Genomic DNA, 20,378 nt, shown 5'->3' with positions numbered 1-20,378 from the left:
CTACCAAAAGTATTGCTGCTGAATTTCTGTATCAGTTATCCCTTTATAGTAAAATTAAAGCAAAACCAACACCATTGCAATGATACTCATAAAATTAAAATGCTAGATTTAACAGCACCTCCCACGTGTTTGGATAAGTTCTTTGTTTACTTGGTTTACATTTTACCAGCCCAGAAATTTCAGGTTAAATCTAATGTTTTAAAAATATTTTTGTAATTATTAGTTTGTCCATCCAGCAGTGCCCCTCCTAAAATCCCATACGTTAAATAGTAGGTTGTCATATTTTGCCTTCGTAGCACTGCAACTGAAGAGAAATTCTACAAGAGGTTTATTTTCCCCTAGAACTCTCGCTACTAACGTACCTTACAAATAGCATTAGGAAAAAATTACAAATGCTAAGCTGGCAAAGGAATACTTTGTTTTGTCTTCAGGTATTAAATGCCTACATTCTACAAGCATTACCTCCACAGAGAAAATTATGGTATCGTCTTTCATAGAATGTATAAGTCATCAGCATCAATTTAGAAATCTACCCCTTGAATATCTGCTATTCCTATTTGAGATAATGAGCCACTATATCAACAAACTCATATGTGTGTTTTTTTAAAAAAAGACCTGTCACATTTTGTAATGTCTGGCAGTCTAGTTCACGAGTGCAAAATTAATAAAGCGCGGTAGTCTCCTGTGAGCACTGCAAAATTCTGCACATGGTCTTCTTTGAGAGCCTTTATTAGTGGAAAATGTATAGATTACAGCTTTAGTGTCACCCATTTCAGCCATATCTTTAAGGTTATTACTTCTGTATTCAAAACTGAAAAACTAACAGAAGCTGTGTACTTGCTAGCAATCAGCTTTTGCTCCTGTAGTATCCTTGGTTTGTGGTATTGTTTGGTACATACATTGCTACAGGTAATATTTTATGATGTAGAAAAAAGTGCATGCTCATAAGCTGAAACCCTAGCATTGATCTACCTTGAATTAGTGCATTAATTTGCAATGCTAAGATTTCATTATATGAGCGGCAAATATTTTAAACAGGGACTGCTCAGAAGCTGGTCAAGGCACTGAAGATTTAGAACAGTGGTTCCCAACCATTTTTTGGCCATGCCCCACCTAAGCATCTCTAAAATCCTGATGCCCCCCACTCCCCATGCCATATTATTATTATTATTATTATTATTATTATTATTCAAAAAGTGACCTATTCACGTGGAGGAAGCCTAAAAGGCCATTCTGTTAATAACTCATTCTTGAATTGCTCCCCTTAAAAATTGAATTGCCCCCCCCCCTGTGGGGGTGTGCCCATGTTGGGAATCACAGATTTAGAGCAAAAGCCAATCATGTTTACTCAGAAGTAAGTATTGTTAAATTCCATTGTTTTAGAATTACAGTAATATATATATATATATATATATATATATATATATATATATATATTCTTGAAATTTGATGGTTTCTGGGGAAGTCTGATGGGACCATGTGTCACCCATCCTGAAAGTTCTGCACTGGCTGCCAGTGAGCTACTGATCCCAATTCAGGGTGTTAGTACTGGTGTCCAAAGCCCTAAACAGTTTGGGATCCAAGTAGCTAAGGGAGTAATTCCCCATCATCAACCATCTTAGGCCCTATGACTGAGAGATTGATTGAGAGCCACTGCTGTGATTGAAAGCCAGGTTAGCATGTCAGACCAGGACCTGGGAGACGAGATTTCAAATTCTCACTTGGCCATGAAGCTCACTAGACGACCCTGGGCCAGTAGAGGCCTCTCGGCCTAACCTACCTTTCCACCCAACTGTAAAAACGTATCAAAACAGAAATGTCTTCAATCCTTTCTAGAAATTACAGGTAGTGGGCAGCTGTTGTATCTCAACAGGGGCGGTAATTCTGCGATGACATGGATTCATTTGGCCGTTGCGGACAGACAAGCTGGTTTTGTTGTTAAATTTCAAGAAGCCTCATTGTCTTGTATGTATTTCAGAGTAGCCAAGGGTAGATGCAATATTGTATCTTAGTCAGAAATGTCACTAAAAGCCCAGGAATCATGTCTAAGTTCTGGTTTTAATGGCCAGCTTGCCCCTTCAGCTTCCGGTTTCTAGGATTTACCCTGGTCAGCATCAAGTGCAGACCGAATGGCAGGCTTTGACAAATGAGACTGAGACCCCAGTGGTTATTTACCTCTCTTGGTTGCTGTAAGGCACTTTTCTCTGAGGGAGCTGTTCATAATATTTATGAACATGTCGGAGTAGGTTGTGATGCCATGGGGTCGCAGAAAATAAAGCAGAGTTCACACAAATGAATGGGAACTCTGAGAAGTCTGCCAGAAATGTAGATTCAGAGACTACTGGAAGGGGAAACTGGCATTAATATGGCATGACAATTTGGCAGGCTTAGTATGTTGAATTGCCGAAACAGGATTGGAATACAACACTCTCCTGAGAGTCCAGCCTTGTAGTCATCTGAGAGGAACAGAATCTCATTACTCACAAAGCCAGGAGCCTAGAAAGAAACGTAAACCTTTTGGTAGATAATTTAAGCAGACTTTTTTCTCTGCCAGGAAAAGGACAAAATGTTAACTATTTGGGGCCAATTCCATCACACAATTACTTTCCAGCTTTGTTGTTCTGTTTTCTGTCTACAGCCTTGCAAGGGAATAAATGCATACGAATCTACATCAGATAGCATCAGCTATTTCCACAAAATTAGTGTCTCAAAGAAGCACACATTCTCCATTGTCCTATGTAGCAGCCAAAATACCTTCATCAGGCCTCAGGTACCTGTGAGACTCAGACCAGTGGCTTGACTGGAATTTGGTGGCTGGGCAGTAGAAACAAGCCCTAACACTTTATCATATGCTAGCTTGGGGTGTCCATTATGCCAAAATGTAGCAACAGTTCATTATGCTGGAATTACAGCACTGGCTGTAGTTCAGTTGTAGAGTACATCTACTGCATGCAAAAGGCCTCCGGTTCAATCTCTTGAAATATCCAGGTAGGGCTGGAAAGGGCTGGGAAAGACGTCTAGCTGAAACCCAGGAGAGCCATTTGTCAGTGCTGAGACAGTACTGAGCTAGATGGACGAATCGTCTTCCTCTGTACAAAGCAGCTTTTCTGTGTAAGTTGGCATAGAAGTAAGCCTCATTGATTTCAGAGAAACCAAACTCCCAGAAACACATGCACAGGATTGATGGCAGACTTAAATTCTGTATTGTGATACTCCACACGTCCTGAACATGAACAAAAATTAAAAATGCACTATAATGATTTCATTAAATCTATAATATACCATAGAAATTTCTATCATAGAAAATATAATTTTAATCACAAAACAGACTACACATCCTGTAGTCAATATGGCTAATCTAACCATAAATAGCTGTCAAAAGCCTATCATATGCACACCTTTTATATATATGTTCCATTTGTTTCTTCTGATTAATTGGGTTTGTGCTGAAGCCAGCGGGTACACATCTCTCCCTTCACATGGTCACTAAACATTGATGTTTCATGGGAAAAGGAATTAGGAGCCAAAAGAAAGCAGGTCCTCAGCAACTGGCTATCCCCCACCCCTTTTTGTTAGGTTCTTTAAAATTCCTTATGACCTTGTCCACAGTTTTCCATTTCTGGAAGGAACACAAAATTGAAGAGAGATACTATGATCTGGTCATGCCACATACAGCAGCAGATTAGTATTTATAGCTTGTAGCAACACTTCGTTTAGAAATGGAAAAGGTTATTCTCACCACTTAGCAATTATAGATGCTGACACAAAGAGATCAAGCAACTAGCTTCAGAACACACACACACACACACACACACACAGAGAGAGAGAGAGAGAGAAAAAAAAAACCTGGATCTTTCAGAATTCTTCTTTCATTTAACACTTGAGGCACATTGTAGTCTCAGTTTTCACTAAAACCCTGGGCCATGGTGATTTTATAAATGAGAACTTGCAAGTATTCGGGAAATCTAATAGACATAGCACAAGCATCACTTTAGGACAGCTAAGAGTTCATTCCAAGAACTGCTTCTCTCAGCATCTTTGGGCTGATGTCCACTTGTGTTTGCATACACAGGAAGTCAAATTCCTGATGAAATAGCTTTGTCAAGTCAAATCCAAACATTATCACTTTATGTGTTGTATGTTCCACTCCCGTATCCAAACATGAGTGTGACTCATGCCTTGACCAGATCATGACATGATGCTGACTTTTTACTTGTTTAAAATCCTGACTGAAGGACACCTGCTGATTCAGCTTCTATTGTAACAATGTGAATCAACAACCACTTATTTATTTGGAGGAGAAAAATGAGTAAGCTGAGCTCTCGCCATGTACTTAGCTAATTAACATGGGAAGTCATGTATGGAAGGTAGTGTGAAAATGATGAGCTTTAATCTAAAGGGGAAACAAAAGCATGGTCGAGCTGCAGCGCTGTTCAGAATGAAATACAACCCATTTGGCTATGTAAATATTTTGGTAGAAGTATCAGACTTGAGATATGACTCAATTACATAAAGGTTATTAGAACAGTGAGAAATACATAGTTAGCATTTTCCTGGTTTGGCTGATTAGCTGAACACAGCTTACACAATAGAACAGCTCAATAGTCTGCTCAGATTGCTGTGAATGTTGCTTAAAAATGAATATTAAAACAATGAACAATGAATTTATTTTTACAGTTTTGTAATCTGTTCCCATCTGTAGGGAAGCTAAGGAAGAAGGATAGGGTATATGCAAATGTACTAAAATTAGGGGCGCTGGTGTGTGCATGTGCAGTGGCAGAATAAGATACATTTTGAAGTCAGCAGACAAATTCTGTTTAAGTGTAGCCTTTTAAATAATACAGCGAAGAAAATTAAAATACTCTGGGTTTGCCATCTGATTCGTCATTATTAAATAGATCATGTGCTTTGCAAGCTTGCATCAAGTATGTCACACAAATTGTGGGAGAGCTGGGGTAAGTTTACAGTCCAATGTGTCTAAAATGATCACAGGTCCTGTGGGGGAGGATTCAAAGAGGACTCTCTGTGAAACTTTGAAAAAAAGGCCACTTCTAAACTGTCCTTCATTTATACATCAAATTACACAAGGTGCTTGAAAAGGCCTACACCTTTGTAATATTTTCTTCATTTTGTGGTAGATGTTATGTCTTGCAGCATATGAGAGGTATACTCTTCTTTGTTCAGACGCGTCTTCTGCAGGTTAGCAGTGCATGTGAGTGAAAGTATGTTCTGAAAGTGTGCATACTCCCTAACTGTTCTGCCTTGGACACTTTTCATTGCTTGTTTTTGATTCCTCTCAAATTCTGTCCCCTGGTTATGAAATGTGGGTAACAGCTGATAATGCGGCTTGCAAAATTGAGTTCCTTAAATTTGAATTGAACTTGACACTTTAAATTTAGCCTGTTCATCTCTGTGTTGGGAAAGGGATTTGATGCTCCCAGCCTTTAACTATAAAATGTGTGTCAAAGGGGGTAGGGTGTAAAAACCAAATATAGATACCAGTGACCTACTGTAATAGCTATAATAGAATCGGTGTCTTGGTAGTTATGATGAGCAAAGGGGGGGGGGATGCAAAACCAGGCAGTACAAGGGGTAGTAAAGAGCTCTGAAGCCCCAAGTATACCTCAGGAGCAACAAGCTTGTCATTAGACAGCAGGTTCAGTCATAATGGCAGAAACAGATTAATAATTAATAAATGGAAAGGTTCAGGAAATTGGATGATTCAAGAACTCATTTGCATGCAAACTGTTTTAGGCACTGTCATTTAAAGACTGGAGGAACATCTACCAACAGTGGTCATTATTTACAGCAGAGAATAGTATGTAATGATTTTCTGAGCTCCGAGTGCTTCATGGTAATTAAAGTGCTGTACTGGCTCTATTAAACGCATCAGCAAAACTTAGACCTCCAAATTGCTTGTGGCCCAGCAGTCTCAGCATCTCTGCATATCCAGGCTCTTAGTGACAGTGAAATCCTTTGCATTGCCTGGGGTAGGCGTTCTCCCTGCCTGCTTTTTATGGCTAGGTATAGGCAGGTATCAGGAAGAAAGCAGTCATTGGGAACTTGAGAAACTGAGTTCATTAATATGGATTTAATAATAAAGGGGGAAAAAATTGGTTGTGTCTCGAAAGCCTGCAAGCAGATCATGAAGGCAATGGTCTTCTCTTTTTGTGTAGATCCGAGTAACTGGTATTCAGAAGCATGTAGGCTCCATTTAGCTATGGTGGCTAATGAGCTACTGACAGACCCATGTTCCTTCCAGGAACCCGCTTATGTGAGATAGTGGGCATCACCACATATTGTGGGAATGCATTCCATACTGTTAATTATCTGCTGCGCGAAGATCTGCTTCATTTTGTCTGTGCTGAATCTACTACCCATTTCATTGGGGGACCCCCAACTTCTAATATTTTAAGTAAGGGCGAAAAGGTTATCTATCTGCATAAACATTATGCACTTCTGTTACGCCTCCACTTACAACTTCCCCCCTAAATGAAAAAGCCTCGGGATGGGGGGAACCTTTTTTTCCAGCCTGATTACATTTTCTCAAGGGCAGGCTTCAAGGCCCAGCATGCTAGTTCTGGTTGGGGCATGAGGCAAAAGTGGCCGAGGCAATAGATGCAACTCTTACCTTTGTAGAGTAGGTTACATTTTGGCAATAAAAAAACAGAGGTTTCTACATGCACAGTAAGGTCACTGTTGTTTCCTTCTCCTACCGTTTTTACCCATATACTATCCACCTGCCTTCCATGTTGCAGGTCATTGATCTCTTCACAAGTGTACACATCCTCCCCCCACTTCCTGCTTGGTCTGTTCCTTTTGAATATATTATAGTCCTCAATTTCTACATTCCAGTCATGAGTCTTATTTCACCAGGTTTCAGTAAAGCCTATTACATAATATTTGCCATCCTGTATTAAGAACTCAAATTCATATTGATTATTTTCCAGACTCTGTACATTAGTCATTCCCTCCAGCTGTAGTTTCCTGTCCTCTAGCAGGTTTCTGGAGCACCACCTCACTTTCCTGGGCATCAATGAAGCTATGATCCCCAGTTCCAAGTGTTCCCCTGTCGTCTGTAATATTGTCTCCCTCCCCCTCAGGGTTTAGTTTAAAGCTCTCCTAATTGGGTTCACAATACTCTTAGCAAACACATTCTTGTCAACCGCTGTAAGGTGCAACTCAGCAGTCCTTTCTCAAAGAAGTGGACAACATGGTCCTTGAAGCCAAACCTTTCCCGGCAACACCATCTACGCAGCCATTGGCTTCCTTCCAGTATTCTCTTTCTTCCTGGGCCACAACCTTCAGTAGGAAAGAGTGATGAAAAAACCCACCTGTGCTCCAAGAAGAACCCGTTGTAATATCATAGCTTTGAAGATAAGATGAGATGTAATCTTAAGTTAAGAGCAGCCCTTTTTACATGTAAGATAAATTGTATTCTCTACATTTTGCTAAAAGGAAATTTGAAACATTTATGTATTATTTACCAAAAAGGAAAAAAAAGTGAAAAAAATTCCTGAGGTAGTGATGAATCTCATTAACTAGCTAACACAAATTACATAATTTTATGGAAATATACTGCAAAATGTCTCCCTTTCCCTCTAAAGTTTTCCAGGCCTGAACAAAAGATGCTTTTGTCTGGTGTATCATACACCGTATTATTTTAATCCTAACACATTCATTAGATAACATCTCCCCTATTTAGCAACTTAATACTCTTAAAACTGCTGTGTAGAAGAGAGCTGCTCCATAAGATTATTATTTTAGTATTTCATTACAACGTATATGTATAAAAGAGATTACTTTCATATTAACAATGGCAGGACATGTTTGCTCAGAAGTAAATCTCACTGTACTCAACGGGTATAGTAAGCACATTCATGACGCAGTCTTAATCTGTGAAGGTTCATTCAGTTAACAAAAAGTTACATTTGCCTTATGATTCGGTGTTATAGAAATATGGCTTTGGGAGATTTAATTAATACAAAAGATATAATCCTCCTTTATGTGTCTCTTTACACATCCCAAAGAATGCTCTGGCAACAGGTTTAAATATAAAGTCATGATTATCTTTGAGTGCATTGCTCATATAACAGGGTTAGATTCTGTCTGTGTTGACTAGCCCTGTCCTCTGTTATAGCCAGTTACTGAAACAGCATTTATTGTTACACTTTTCTCATTAAAATGGTATTTTATAACTTTATCTTGATTTACTGTAACAGTTGAGAGGCTATTGTGATATTTTGCATTTGGATTGTCAATAAAGAATCTGATTCACAGCCGGGCAATTAAACTATACATTTATAAATCAATACTGTAGAACATCATAGCTCAGCTGGTTAGAGCGTGGTGCTAATAATGCCAATGTTGCAGGCTCAATCCCCATTTGTGACAGCCGCATACTCTTGCACTGCAGAGGGTTGGACTAGATCAGGCATAGGCAAACTCGGCCCTCCAGATGTTTTGAGACTACAACTCCCATCACCCCTAGCTAACAGTACCAGTGGTCAGGGATAATGCAAACTGTAGTCTCAAAACATCAGGGGGGCCAAGTTTGGCTATGCCTGGACTAGATGATCCTCAGGGTCCCTTCCAACTCTATAATTCAACAGGGGTTGCTGACTTGTAGTCTCCAGATGTTGGTGGTATACAACTCTTCAGTCAACGAAATCCTTGTGTTAGAAGAAGCACAAGGGTTAGTGCAAGTGCAACAGGCTCCCCCCCCCCCCGTATTTGCCCCACACCATTCCAAAATATGTTTGGAGGATTGTGGGAACCCCCGGAACAGATGTAGTGGGCATGCGGGGGAAGGAGAGGGGGAGAAATCCTTGCCCTGATGGAACACATTTACTTAACACTGTGTTGAATACAATCCCCTGGCTATTGGCCATGCTAAGTGAGACAGATGGGATTTGGACTCCAGCAATATCTGGAGGGCCACAGGTTAGCCACAAGTATGTATGTACCTGATTGTAAGCGTCATTGAATACAGTGGGACTTACTACTGAGTAGACATGCATAGGATTACACTGCAAGAATCTAATCCTAAACACATGTCATTGAAAGGAAGTGTTCATTGAAAGTAAGTAATAAAGAACTCAGGGGGACTTGATGCTGGTCAAAACTGCTAAGGACTGGGCTTGGAGTATTTTATTTTTATTATTTATTGAAGTTCTATACTGTCCCTTATTTGAGGATCTTGGGGCAGTTTACAACAGAAAAGTACAAAAGTATATTACATAATAATAAACCAAACAATATATTTAGAAAGGTAGGCAAAATTAAGTCTGCTTATCTAAAAGTGAACATATATCATATACAAATGATTGGGCAGTATTGGTCAAGATATCACTGTATAAGATCAAGGGAGCAAAAAAGGTAGGGGCAAGGGAATTATCTTTCACCTGCTTCCCTAATAACTGAGCTTGTGTTTTCTGTCCCTTAATATGCATAGGATTGGGCTGCATAGCATTACCCTCCATTGGAGCAGTTTACATTGGCAGTTCCTGTACTGCATTTTCCCATATGTATAGCCTTATAATTCCAGAATGTAAATAGAACATTGCTCACTTTAGTTTTTGTTTTTTGTTTTTACAAAATCAAAATAATGGTCTCCTCATTAACTTGTGATCTATATACTTGTAGAGATTTTCATGTGTGCTGCATTTAAAAAACACCACTACTTTGTTCCTTAAGGCAGTGATAAAACATGCTCCTGTTTGAAACACATTGCTATTGCTTCTGTTAAAGAAGGCTTAAGATCAACACATATCTAGGCAAAATTCTTATAGAACATATGCAGTATAATTATAATGTTTCTAACAAGATTTTGGCCTCAGCTTTATGCTGAAATAAGCAAAATTATTTTATGATTTAATTTCAGCCATGTTATTATTACTTGAAAATTTTGAGGACTGTCTTAGTGCCTTTCTTCACAACTACTAACAAGTATTTTTTGTCGTTGCTAGCAACACATATAGTAATTGCTTATAGATGGGGGGGGAATCCACTTGCACTTACATATGGTATTCAGTGGTATGGGATTTAACCTTAACCAACAAACTGATTAAGTTCAGGCATCTGATTGGATGAACACAATCAGACATATTTACTGATAGGTGGTTCTTTCAAGCTGCAACATTAATTCTTCAGTAAAGCATTTCTCAAAATATCAACACAGATATTTTTTAGAAAGACTTGACCGTTGTATGAAATTTGTATGGTTGTTGATTCTGTGAACGGTCTTAATTGCACCATTCAGTTTTGGTTATAATGTTTTTTTTTGGTCCTGGGGTACATTTGGAAATCTAAGAAACCATCACAGACACCACCAAATACCCATTTCACAGAAGAAAAGCTGTTGATGTTCAGACTCCCCCCCCTCCCAAAGCAAAAAGTGGACAAAAATATTAACAACTAAAAAAAGCCAAAAATTCTGAACACTAGGGGTGGCTGTGGTCAGAGGCACACAGAATAAATAGATGTGACTCTTAATTTGTATCGTAGGCAGCACTCCAGCCATGAAAATGCCAAAGGATTCTACATACACCTTTCCATCCAGGTAATTGAGAGACAGCTAAACACTCAACAAGGGTGTGGTGAGGGATGTGGCTTGTGGAGAGTGCCATGGGCCAGACAGAGGTCAACATTTGGCCTCCAGGCCTGAGATACCCACCTCTGCTAGATGTCTAGTTTTCCACTCAGTTTTAAAGACCCGGTTACAATCCATTTGCAACCTATCCTGCAGGCATGGAAAAATGTCAGTTTAGCCATACTTAAAGTGAATCAGACCTTTTCGCTCCCAGAGGTCTCCGACTGACGTGATCATAATCTTTCCTCACCCCCCATTGTTCAGTCCCTTTTCATCACCACTCGCTGTTAATCACCTAATATCATCAGCTCTAATTGTGGTCTTCTGCAGTCCATAGTAGCTGATTCACATGCCCTTGTTGTAGCTTGCCTCCATACAAGAAAAAATGTGAAGACCTTGCCAGTAACAATTAAGCCCTGAGTGAACCCAGCCCTGTAAGCAGGAGGGAGCCCTATTAGTGAGTGTTGCGGCTCCACAGCAAAAAAATGGAAAACAGCCAGGTGAGTTAAACACCTGTGTGAGCCAAACAACAGTGGAAGGAGGCCGTGGCACTAAGGTCTGATCCCCACACACGATTACAGAGGTAGATATGATAGAGGTATATTGTCCCATATTTTTTCAAAAATGTTTCACAGTCTACGAAGCTCCAAACAGAGCAATTGGATTACATTGTTCAATTTAAATAAATTTTCCGAAATGAGCAAAATGCTGGTTATTTAAACAAGGAATTGGTTTGGGTGCAGAGAACAACTAATTCTAAATTTAAGAACTGTTCTCCCCTAAAAGAGGGTTGCTGTCATGCTAGAGGCGTGATTTTCTACTGTATGACAGTGCCTATAACATCACTGGCTTTTGATATCTCTGTGAAAGGCAGAGACATTTTTTCTTGGCAAGCTAGAATCGTGAGGATTGCATGAAACAAGGCTCCCTGCCTTGGTCGTCTCTTTTGATGTATCTTTTAAATTTTTAAATGCAGCTTCTGGAGGGCACAATTGAAAGTGAGGTGCTGCTGGGAGAGGGTGTTTAATCCTTTCCCACCTGCTGTGCCCCTGCTTCAGTAGCTACCCCACCCCACCCTCCTCTCCCACAATATTTCCAATGTGTAATTGGTTGGTTCCAAAAACACATAAAGGGAAAAGTTCCTGGAGGAACATGGCCAGCGAAAGAGTTCTTTTCTACACTCAATCACAAAGTGCTGTTGGCTTGCACTTATATGTTTTGGGTATGGCATGTAGTTTGGCATTAAGACAATGGGAAGTATTTAACTAAACAATTCTGCTAGCGCCCCCAATCTGCTCAGGAGGATTGGGGGAACCCCTAGAATGGATTTAGGGGGTGTGCAGAGGAAGGAGAGGAGAGGGATAATTTCCATTGTGCAAGGATAAATACTTGTGCTGATGGAGAACCTGCCTCAGCACTACATTGAATGCAGCCCAGTGTAATGTGGAAAGTTGCACTTGGATACAATTAAAGATATTTCAGCCTCTTAGAGTTAATTCCATTCTTAACCGGTATTAGCAAAGTACATGGCACACTGAAATAAGTGGCAAAACTCACATTGCTGATAAAGAAACAGAATTGCTCTGCTAATGTGTTGTTGTCATGAGCTAGCTGGATGCAGCAGAGTGATGGGAGGCACCAGCTAGGGAACCCTCAAGGGAACCCCAGGAGAAGAAGGCCCAGAGCCAGGGGATTGGTGGTAGGACACTGAGGAGAGGTTAGAGGGAGAAGAAGAAGCAGACTTGGAGGAGGAGGTGTGACAGAAGAGGAAACAGAGTTTAGTGAGCAGGAAGAAGTCAGGGCAGAGAGCAGTCCTGATTCAGAGGCTGGAGAGGAGGGAGGCCAGCAGACAGAGGTGAGGCTGGCTTCTGAAGAAGCCAGGAAGTTTCCCCCTCCTGCTGCATCCTGCTCCCCTCCCCTCCCTACCACCAGTCTCACAGAACACACAGAGAAATAAAAAGAGCAGAGGGGAGGTTGGTTGCATGCAGATACAGTCTCTGATTGCTTGCCAAAAAAACCCTGGAGGGGAGAGAACTTAGGCAGCTGTGGAAAGGTGGGAACCTTTAGCCTTCACAACAGCCTAATTGTGGCAAGATCTACTGCGAAAACTTGCTGGGATCACTAGGCCTGCACTGATTTGGTTTTTTTGAATAAAGAGTATACTTCACTGGCACTGGTGTTTTTTAATTGCTGACCTATACCTGACACAAGCTCCTGGCAGTTGTATCCCAACTACATCATACTCAACACACCCATTGAAATAGATGTAAATAAAATAGCCATTATACATTCAGTAATGTCAATAGGTCTACTCTAAGTATGATCCAGTTAGATACACCTCTTTGTTCTTGGCCCCAAATGAATCAGTTTTGCTGTTGATCAAAAACTTACCTTGTTGCACTCAGTCACCTTCCTTTAGCATTAGAAACCACATTTGTACATTCGACTCCACATTTAGTTGTCTAAATCAGTTCTGAATTTGGACAGGCGGGTGAATTTCCTGGCTTTTTAAAATGTTTATCTCAGCCATGTCTGCATTGGCTTGGGCTGATGGGAGTTGTAATCAAAAAAATACCTGGAGGCACCAGGTTGGCAAAGGCTGTTCTATCTGCATTGCTGTCCTAAGCTGCATAGTGTTTTATAGACTGCTGGTTTTCAATTTTCTTGATTGTGCTGAGATTGTATTAGTTACATTTTATCTTTTTAGATATTCATTGTGAGCCACTTTTGGAGGACTGTGCCCCGAAAAGCGGCATATAAATACTGGAAATAAACAAATACCTGTGATATTGCACTGATATAATTACTTTTTATGGGTTACATTTCTGCTTTCAGTTATATTAACATACATCAAGTCAGCTCCTCTGTAATTGATGCTGTGCCCTTTGAATTAGACAGAGGCAAAACTTAGCTCATTCGCTTTATATGCAAAGCTTAACGTGTCTGGATCTTTACAATTAACATAACTGACATAGCTACTGCAACATGATCCTTTTTTGTCCTACTGCTGACCTTTTATCCGTGGCAGCTTTCATTCTGTACCAAATTATTTCCAGGTGAGCTTATTGTGATCAGATAGCTGATTTTATGGTAAGTACATTTGCGAATTGCAAGGGAAACACTGCTTTCTTTGTAATTTCCTTATGCGGAATGTCATAGAATCTCAAGGCAGCCAAGGCCATTTTGATACAATCATCTCTTGGGGTAGTACAAGAGTTCACCTCCTATTTCTTCCCTTTGGACATGAATGGGAAGATGTTGCTGCAAAGCTACACATGAAATTAATATGGGCTCTGGGTACATATTTTCTATTATTTGGAACACACAGTAATTAATTTTCCTCCTCTGTGTGAGAAATGCAGATTAAAACCTCTTAACTTTTGTGCTCTTGGGATGATAATTGATATATAAATTGCATTAGTATCCCTAAGCTCCTTTTGTATAAATATTTTTGTGATATTAGTGGAAGGGGTCCTGCCCCCCCCCCCATTTTATCTACTATATCCCTCACGTGATTTGCATTCATTGAGTATGATTTTTTTTCTATGACAAGCAGAGCAAGTTATAAGTCCCTCCTTATGCAGGCATAGCTAGACTGATATAGCAGAGAATGTGTGTGCTTTATTTTCACACCTTGGGTTTAATATGCAGTTTGCTTCTGCCTCCACCTCCAAAGTAGCCTCTTACAGGTGTTGTGCATGAATGAAGATACATAGGTGTGGGAGCAGATCACGGTGACAATAGGCTAAAATCCCACCTCTAGATAACCACAAAAATCCATCATGCATTGGGGAAAAAGTGGTTTGAGATGCAATGTTCAGTCTTCTGCTCTAGACACTACAATGAGCTGCCTCAAAATTTTGCTTTTCAATTGTTGTAATGTCAACATTAAAGCAATCCCATGAAATTATTAAGATTATTATTTGATTGTTTTTTAACAGTGTTCGTGGTATTCAACTAAGGCCACAGTCGCATTTAAAGCACTATAATATCACTTTAAGCAGTCGTGGCTTCCCCACATGAATCTGGGAGATGTAACCTGTTTAGGGTGTTTAGAATTGTTAGAAGGCCTCTATTCCCCTCCCAGAGCTACAGTTTTCAGAGTGGTTTAACAATCAGTCCCTCTTCACAGGGAATTCTGATAATTGTAGCTCTGGAGGGAGAACAGGGGCCTCCTTACAGCACCCTTAACTAACTACAGCTCCCAGAATTCTTTAGGGGAAGCCATGACTACTTAACATGGTATCATAATGCTTTAACTGGGGTGTGTGCATGTGGCCTAGGTTTTAATCAGAGTAAACCAATTCAAATGAATGAACATGCCTAAGGGCCATTAATTTCAATGGATCTGCACCACCCTGTGTATTGTTTCTTATTATTATTTTGCTGTTTCCTGCCTTGGGCTTCTTTGAGAGGAGGGGTAGGATAAAAATCTATTAAATAGTAATAATTAGGTAAACAGGAATGCAATAAAACACCATGCAGGCTCTCAAGTTCCCCATAACTCTTCATCAGGCTAGATGTTAAGAAATGGGGGATGGGGAGAAATAACAGGGCGGGGGGGGGGGGAGTCTATTCATGTTTGTCAAGATATTTAAGCCTGCCTCTGCTAAGTTTTAAGGTGGCGTGTAGGAGGAGATAACAGATTTCCAGCTGTGGCACTTCAAAGTACTTGGAAGTTCTTACATGATTTTGATTAGTTTAATAAAAGTATTGGCTTAATATGATACTTTTTCTTATGGGCCAACATGGATACCTTTGGCTTTTTTCAAAAGTGTGATTTATATATACATTTTTAAAATTTTTGCTTTTAAAATATATAGTATTTTAATAAAACGTACAATCAAGTAAATATTGTTATAGTATACTTTGGAGTTTTCGATGAATGTTTAATTTGTTTGATACTTTATTTTACTAAGATATAACATTGATCACAGATACCTTCATGAGTGGCCAGGAACCCTCTGGTGTCAGTAAATGATAAAGGCTAGAGTGTGTGGTATTTAATCACAGCTACCTAAGTATTAGCATATATCAAGGAATAACACTATTCTGAACCGTAATGAGAGCACAATGCCATATTTACTTTGTTAAAGTTGGTTTCTTGCCGATGACATGACATTGAAAAATTAGTTCTTCACTTGAGGATAAATAATTGTTGCTGTGTTTTAGGTACCGGTACATTCGAAGACCAATCTTATTTAAGTGATGTTCCCCATTTGGTGATTTCTTGTGTAAATCTTCTGTGTATTCAAAGTTGACTGACATACTTCTTAAATATTATCTTCACAGAAATGAAATGGTTCAGTTTATGACCATTAAGACAAATTCATGGAAAATAAGGCTATCAATGGCAACTAGCCATTACGGCTATACTCAACCTACATGGTTGGAGGTGGTAATACTTAAATACCAGTCGCTGGAAACCACAGGGGGGAGAATGCTCTTGTGTTTGGGTCCTGCTTGAAGGTTTTCCACAACTTCTTCTTGGCCACTGTGAGACCAGAATGCTGGACTAGATGGGCCATTGTCATCATAAGCTCATTTGTTAGAAAATCTATAGAAATTATTCACAAAGAGTGGCATGAACACAGCTCCAGCAAGCCCCCAACTCTTTGTTTAATGTGTGCATTCCAGATGTGTGAAGTTGCATGACAGTTTTGCCATTGGCTTCAATCGAATACAGACTTCAAATTATCTTGGATAAGACAATTGAATCCTCTGCTTTCCAACTTCATGCTTTGCCAATTCAGATTTGCATGGTGCAAGATGGCATTGTTTGCTTCTCTTCTTTTAATCAAATGCTTTTGTCTCATGCTTTTGTTTCTGTCCAAAGCAGGATGCTGACATGTTGGCAGGTGATGAGCAGGCCTGGAAAGAAGCCAAAGAAGCTATAAATAAAATGGGAGCTCCAAAGTCACAAGAAGGTATCCTTTCAATGCCAAAGTACTGGCCAACAGCAGATGGGTTTCCTTTTGAGGCAAGGACATATAAAAGCTGTCCTCTTCCTTGCTATTTCTAGAATATGGAAATGCTTCGTTCCTTAAAGATTGCCCTCAGTGCCTGTGTTAGAGTGGGCAATTGGATTTGGCTGGGGTGTCAGATTCAACTCTTAACAGGTGGGTGGAGCCACCCACTTGTCAATCACTTGGACTCTTATAACATCAGACCATTGAAATTTCAAGCTGGGGCTGCAAAGAAAGATTGCTCCTCTGTACCTCCAGCATGGATTTGCAGCATGGATTTGGTCCAGGAAAAATAGGGAGTATTCTCAAGTGCACTTGCAGGCAAAACTAGGCACTTTTAAAATTTGACACCTTTTAAGAATATGGTACCAAATCCAAAAAAAAACAAACCCAAGTATTTTGCCTGCAGTTAAATAATTCTCATTCCTTCAGCTGCAGCTTCTGCACATGATGCCGTATTTGATGTCAGGCCTGGGAAAGTAGATGTAAACAGGCAGCCTGGTCCACTTCCTAGGTTTCACAGGCCTATTTCAGACCCTCCAAGTGTCCCTATTGGAATGTCCCTGATTTAGAGAAGTCATCCCGGTTTCTGATTTGATCCCAGAATGTCCTGCTTTTCCCTAGGATGTCCCTATTTTCATTGTAGAAATATTGGAGGGTATAGAGTTAGCCAACCCCCCCCCCCAAGCCATTCAAAGGCAATCCTGTATAGGGAATTTTTTAAAAAAATGTTTAAGGTTTTATTATGGTTTCATATATGTTGGGAGCTTCCTAGAGTGCTGGGACAACCCAGTAAGATGTGTGGGGTATAAATAGTAAAATTATCTTTATAGAATGGGACGTTCCTATTTTCATTGGAGAAATGTTGGAAGCTACTCTGTTTTTAGGTCCGTGGGCTGAAGGTTCCCCACCAAAGGCTCTATGTCTTTCTGTCTTTCAGTATCTAGTAAAAAACGTGTAGACAGTTGTAGCAAAGACCATTTCCTTCTGTTTTGCTTCTGTTTGCACTACAAGCCACAAGATGACAGACACCAAACTTCCTTTTGTCTGTGTTGAATCTCTCAACATTCTGCTTCATGGGATGACTCCTGGTTCTAGAATTATGAGAGAGGGAGAAAATACTGCAACCAGGGATTATCCCCTGAAACTAAGTACAGGGAGATTTGTGACAGACAAGGGGAGATTTCTTCACACACAGCGGAGTCAAAACAATTGAATTGTTTAGCAGAAAATGTAGTGGGGGACACCAACTTGGACAGTAATTTTTCATGAGCTTTTGTTTGAATGGCACGATGTTGATTAATCCTTAATCCAAATAAACGTCAGAATGGGAGCAGGCTCTTGTGACATGCCAGACGTTACTAAAGAAAAATGCCACTCACCTCCCAGACACAAACATTTACCAGCTGAAAGTACTTGACTTTGCCATGGACGCCTGCATAAATCTTGGCCTTTTGGAAGAAGCCTTGCTTTTTGGTCACAGGACTTTGGAGCCCTACAGGTAAAAGATAAAAATGCAGTCATTTATTGCAAAGATTCGCTTTTAGCCCAGGAAAGAGGGTGTGAACCAAGAATGTGGCTGCATCAATGTTACTATTTGTTAATTATTCTGTGTGGTAGCATTAGAGGTAGGGCTGCCATACGTCCGGACATTACCAGGATTTCAAAGGCGGGGGGGGGGGGATTTCCAAAAGGTGGCGCTTAGGCAAGTCAATTGAGAAACTGTTTTTTGGGGGGGAGGAATTGGGGGGGAGCCCAAAAGCTTTGGGGTTTTCCAGGGTGTTCTGGTTTTTTACTTTTTGAAATATTGCAACCCTAATTAGGGGTGAGGAGTAGTCGGCTCAACTCAAACTTGTGCACTGATCAAACATGTCAGCTGTTCTTCAGAAAAGGGGAACGTTACAACCCATTGTTCCTCAGCTGAACCATTTTGAAAAAAATAGGTTTACTTTTTCTGCCCTTGGTGATGCACAATTGCAGATTGTTCGAGATGTACTGGTGCGTTTGATCATTGCGTTTATGACACAAACGTTCCTGGAGGACTCTGGAGTGTTTTGCTTCAGATCCCCGTGTACTTTTCACAAACCTCTATATTCCCAGGTACATTTTTAGAGACAATATTTTTGGCAGCGCTTCAGCACCGTCTTCTTCCTTAACTCCTTATGGTACTTTCTGGTTTTAGCCTGGTGTCTAATTAGTTTCGATTGATATGGTTTGATCAAAAGAAAAGCTTTCTCCTTTGAAACAGGTAGTAACTGTATAGTATAGCAATGTGACCGGGATGATCAAAGGGGAAAATACAGCTTTGTACTCTTTTCCTCTGCATTTTTTTTCTTTTGTTCATCCAAATGCATTTTTTAAAAAAGGAAATAATGATGGTGGGCAACCTTAGATTTGGTATCTTCAATTACCACCACTAGCATCATAGCCGTTTTCCTTTATTTTCTCAAGGAAAGGCAGCCACTTCAATGGAGTTTTGCTATGTTGCTAGGAATAAGTCGTATTCAAATAGCAGGGCTGCAGCAGAGGTTAACAATAATTTAAAGTGCTTGTAAGGTTGGAGCAGCTCCATTTTCATTTTGATTGCATTACAGGGTAGAAGGTTACTAAGGCACCTTTGCCTGAATACTGAATTTTGAGACAGTGAACTTTAAAACAAATGCTAGCATAGCTGTTTCCTTTGGTTGCTTTTAGGTTTGGTGCCTGTGGCCATTTTTGAGAAGGGATGTAATAGTTCTCCCCTCTTTTCTGATGATGACCAGTCTTCTGTAAGTTTCTCCTCCTGGAATGAAGGAGAAAACATAAAAAAGTGCAAACAAAATTAAAACAAGTGAATTAGCTATGAAATTAGTTATTGCCACAATGGCAAAATATCAGATTATATTGGCCTTTATAGTAATTTCAGTGAAAGAGACTTGTCAGTGAGAGAAGAGGATCTTGCCTACTGCTCTTTCTTTCTTTCTTTCTTTCTTTCTTTCTTTTCAAAATGGCTTCCCTTTTTAATTTGCATTTTTTTATTTACTGCTTCTATTCAGCTATGCTTCTTTTACCCTTTAACCTGTCAATGTGGTGCTTCAGACCAACGAAGCTACTTGTCTTTTCCAGGGAAAAGATTGCAGTAGAAAACAATTATAATTTTATCAATCATTCGAATATCTCTTTCCCTGTTTGCTTAGTGGTGTGTGACATAGTTTCCGAGCTACTTATTACAGCCAAGTTGATTCTGCCGCTGCCGCCTCACCTTCCATCCACCACCACCCTTATACACACAGACAGAGACACACACAAACACACACAAACGACATGTTCTGTTAAAAAGTATTTGATGAAATGTTGCTGGTGTGGTAAAGCTGCTGGCCTCTCATGTACCTTGAAGACAGTTGCTCTTAGTCTCACCAGGTGCAAAAGCATTTCCCAAGAAGAGACATTTTCAGCCCAAGTTCTTTTTTTACCTTCAAGCCATCACTACAAGCTTTGACGCACCTGACAAAAAATCTTCAGTTTCTCATTACAAGGAGTTGTGCCTGAAGCAGCAGGATATCAAATCTGAGCAAATCTGTTGGGGTGCATTGAATTTCTCCAGTTGAATCAATCTACTGCTTGACTGCTCCTGCAGTTCCATTACAGCTATCTATTTTCCTTTCCTCAACTCTGCGGCAAAAAAATATTCATATTCTTATCTGCAGGGAATCACCTCAAAAACAAGCCATCCATACAAATAGGAGGTGGTATGTCCACCTTTAAAAGGAACTGTTCTAAAACCATTTTAACTTCAAGGACTGTATTTGCTGTGTATGTTTCCATTATGCGATCAGCAGGGT

At 40.0% G+C, this 20,378-nt stretch overlaps 1 protein-coding gene across 7 annotated transcripts in view; it reads left to right on the top strand.

The window, feature by feature from the left end:
* Positions 1 to 20,378, top strand: part of SMYD3 (SET and MYND domain containing 3) — a 362,731-nt gene that overhangs the window by 294,536 nt on the left and 47,817 nt on the right. For 6 of the 7 annotated variants that reach the window (XR_013983608.1, XR_013983609.1, XR_013983610.1 and 3 more), the window contains 2 exons: positions 16,428 to 16,518; positions 17,884 to 18,058. Coding sequence is in view for 4 of the 7 variants with exons in the window: in XM_080997768.1 (XP_080853894.1) it covers positions 16,428 to 16,518; positions 17,884 to 18,058 (266 nt within the window). In the remaining 3 variants the exon portion in view is untranslated. The remainder of the gene's footprint in view (positions 1 to 16,427; positions 16,519 to 17,883; positions 18,059 to 20,378) is intronic. The other variant, XM_080997767.1, reaches the window with a different exon arrangement.

The sequence above is a fragment of the Podarcis pityusensis genome (genome assembly GCF_964106645.2).
Source record: "Podarcis pityusensis genome assembly, chromosome: 3".
Lineage (NCBI taxonomy): Eukaryota > Metazoa > Chordata > Lepidosauria > Squamata > Lacertidae > Podarcis > Podarcis pityusensis.
This window is presented reverse-complemented; position numbering and strand designations above follow the sequence as displayed.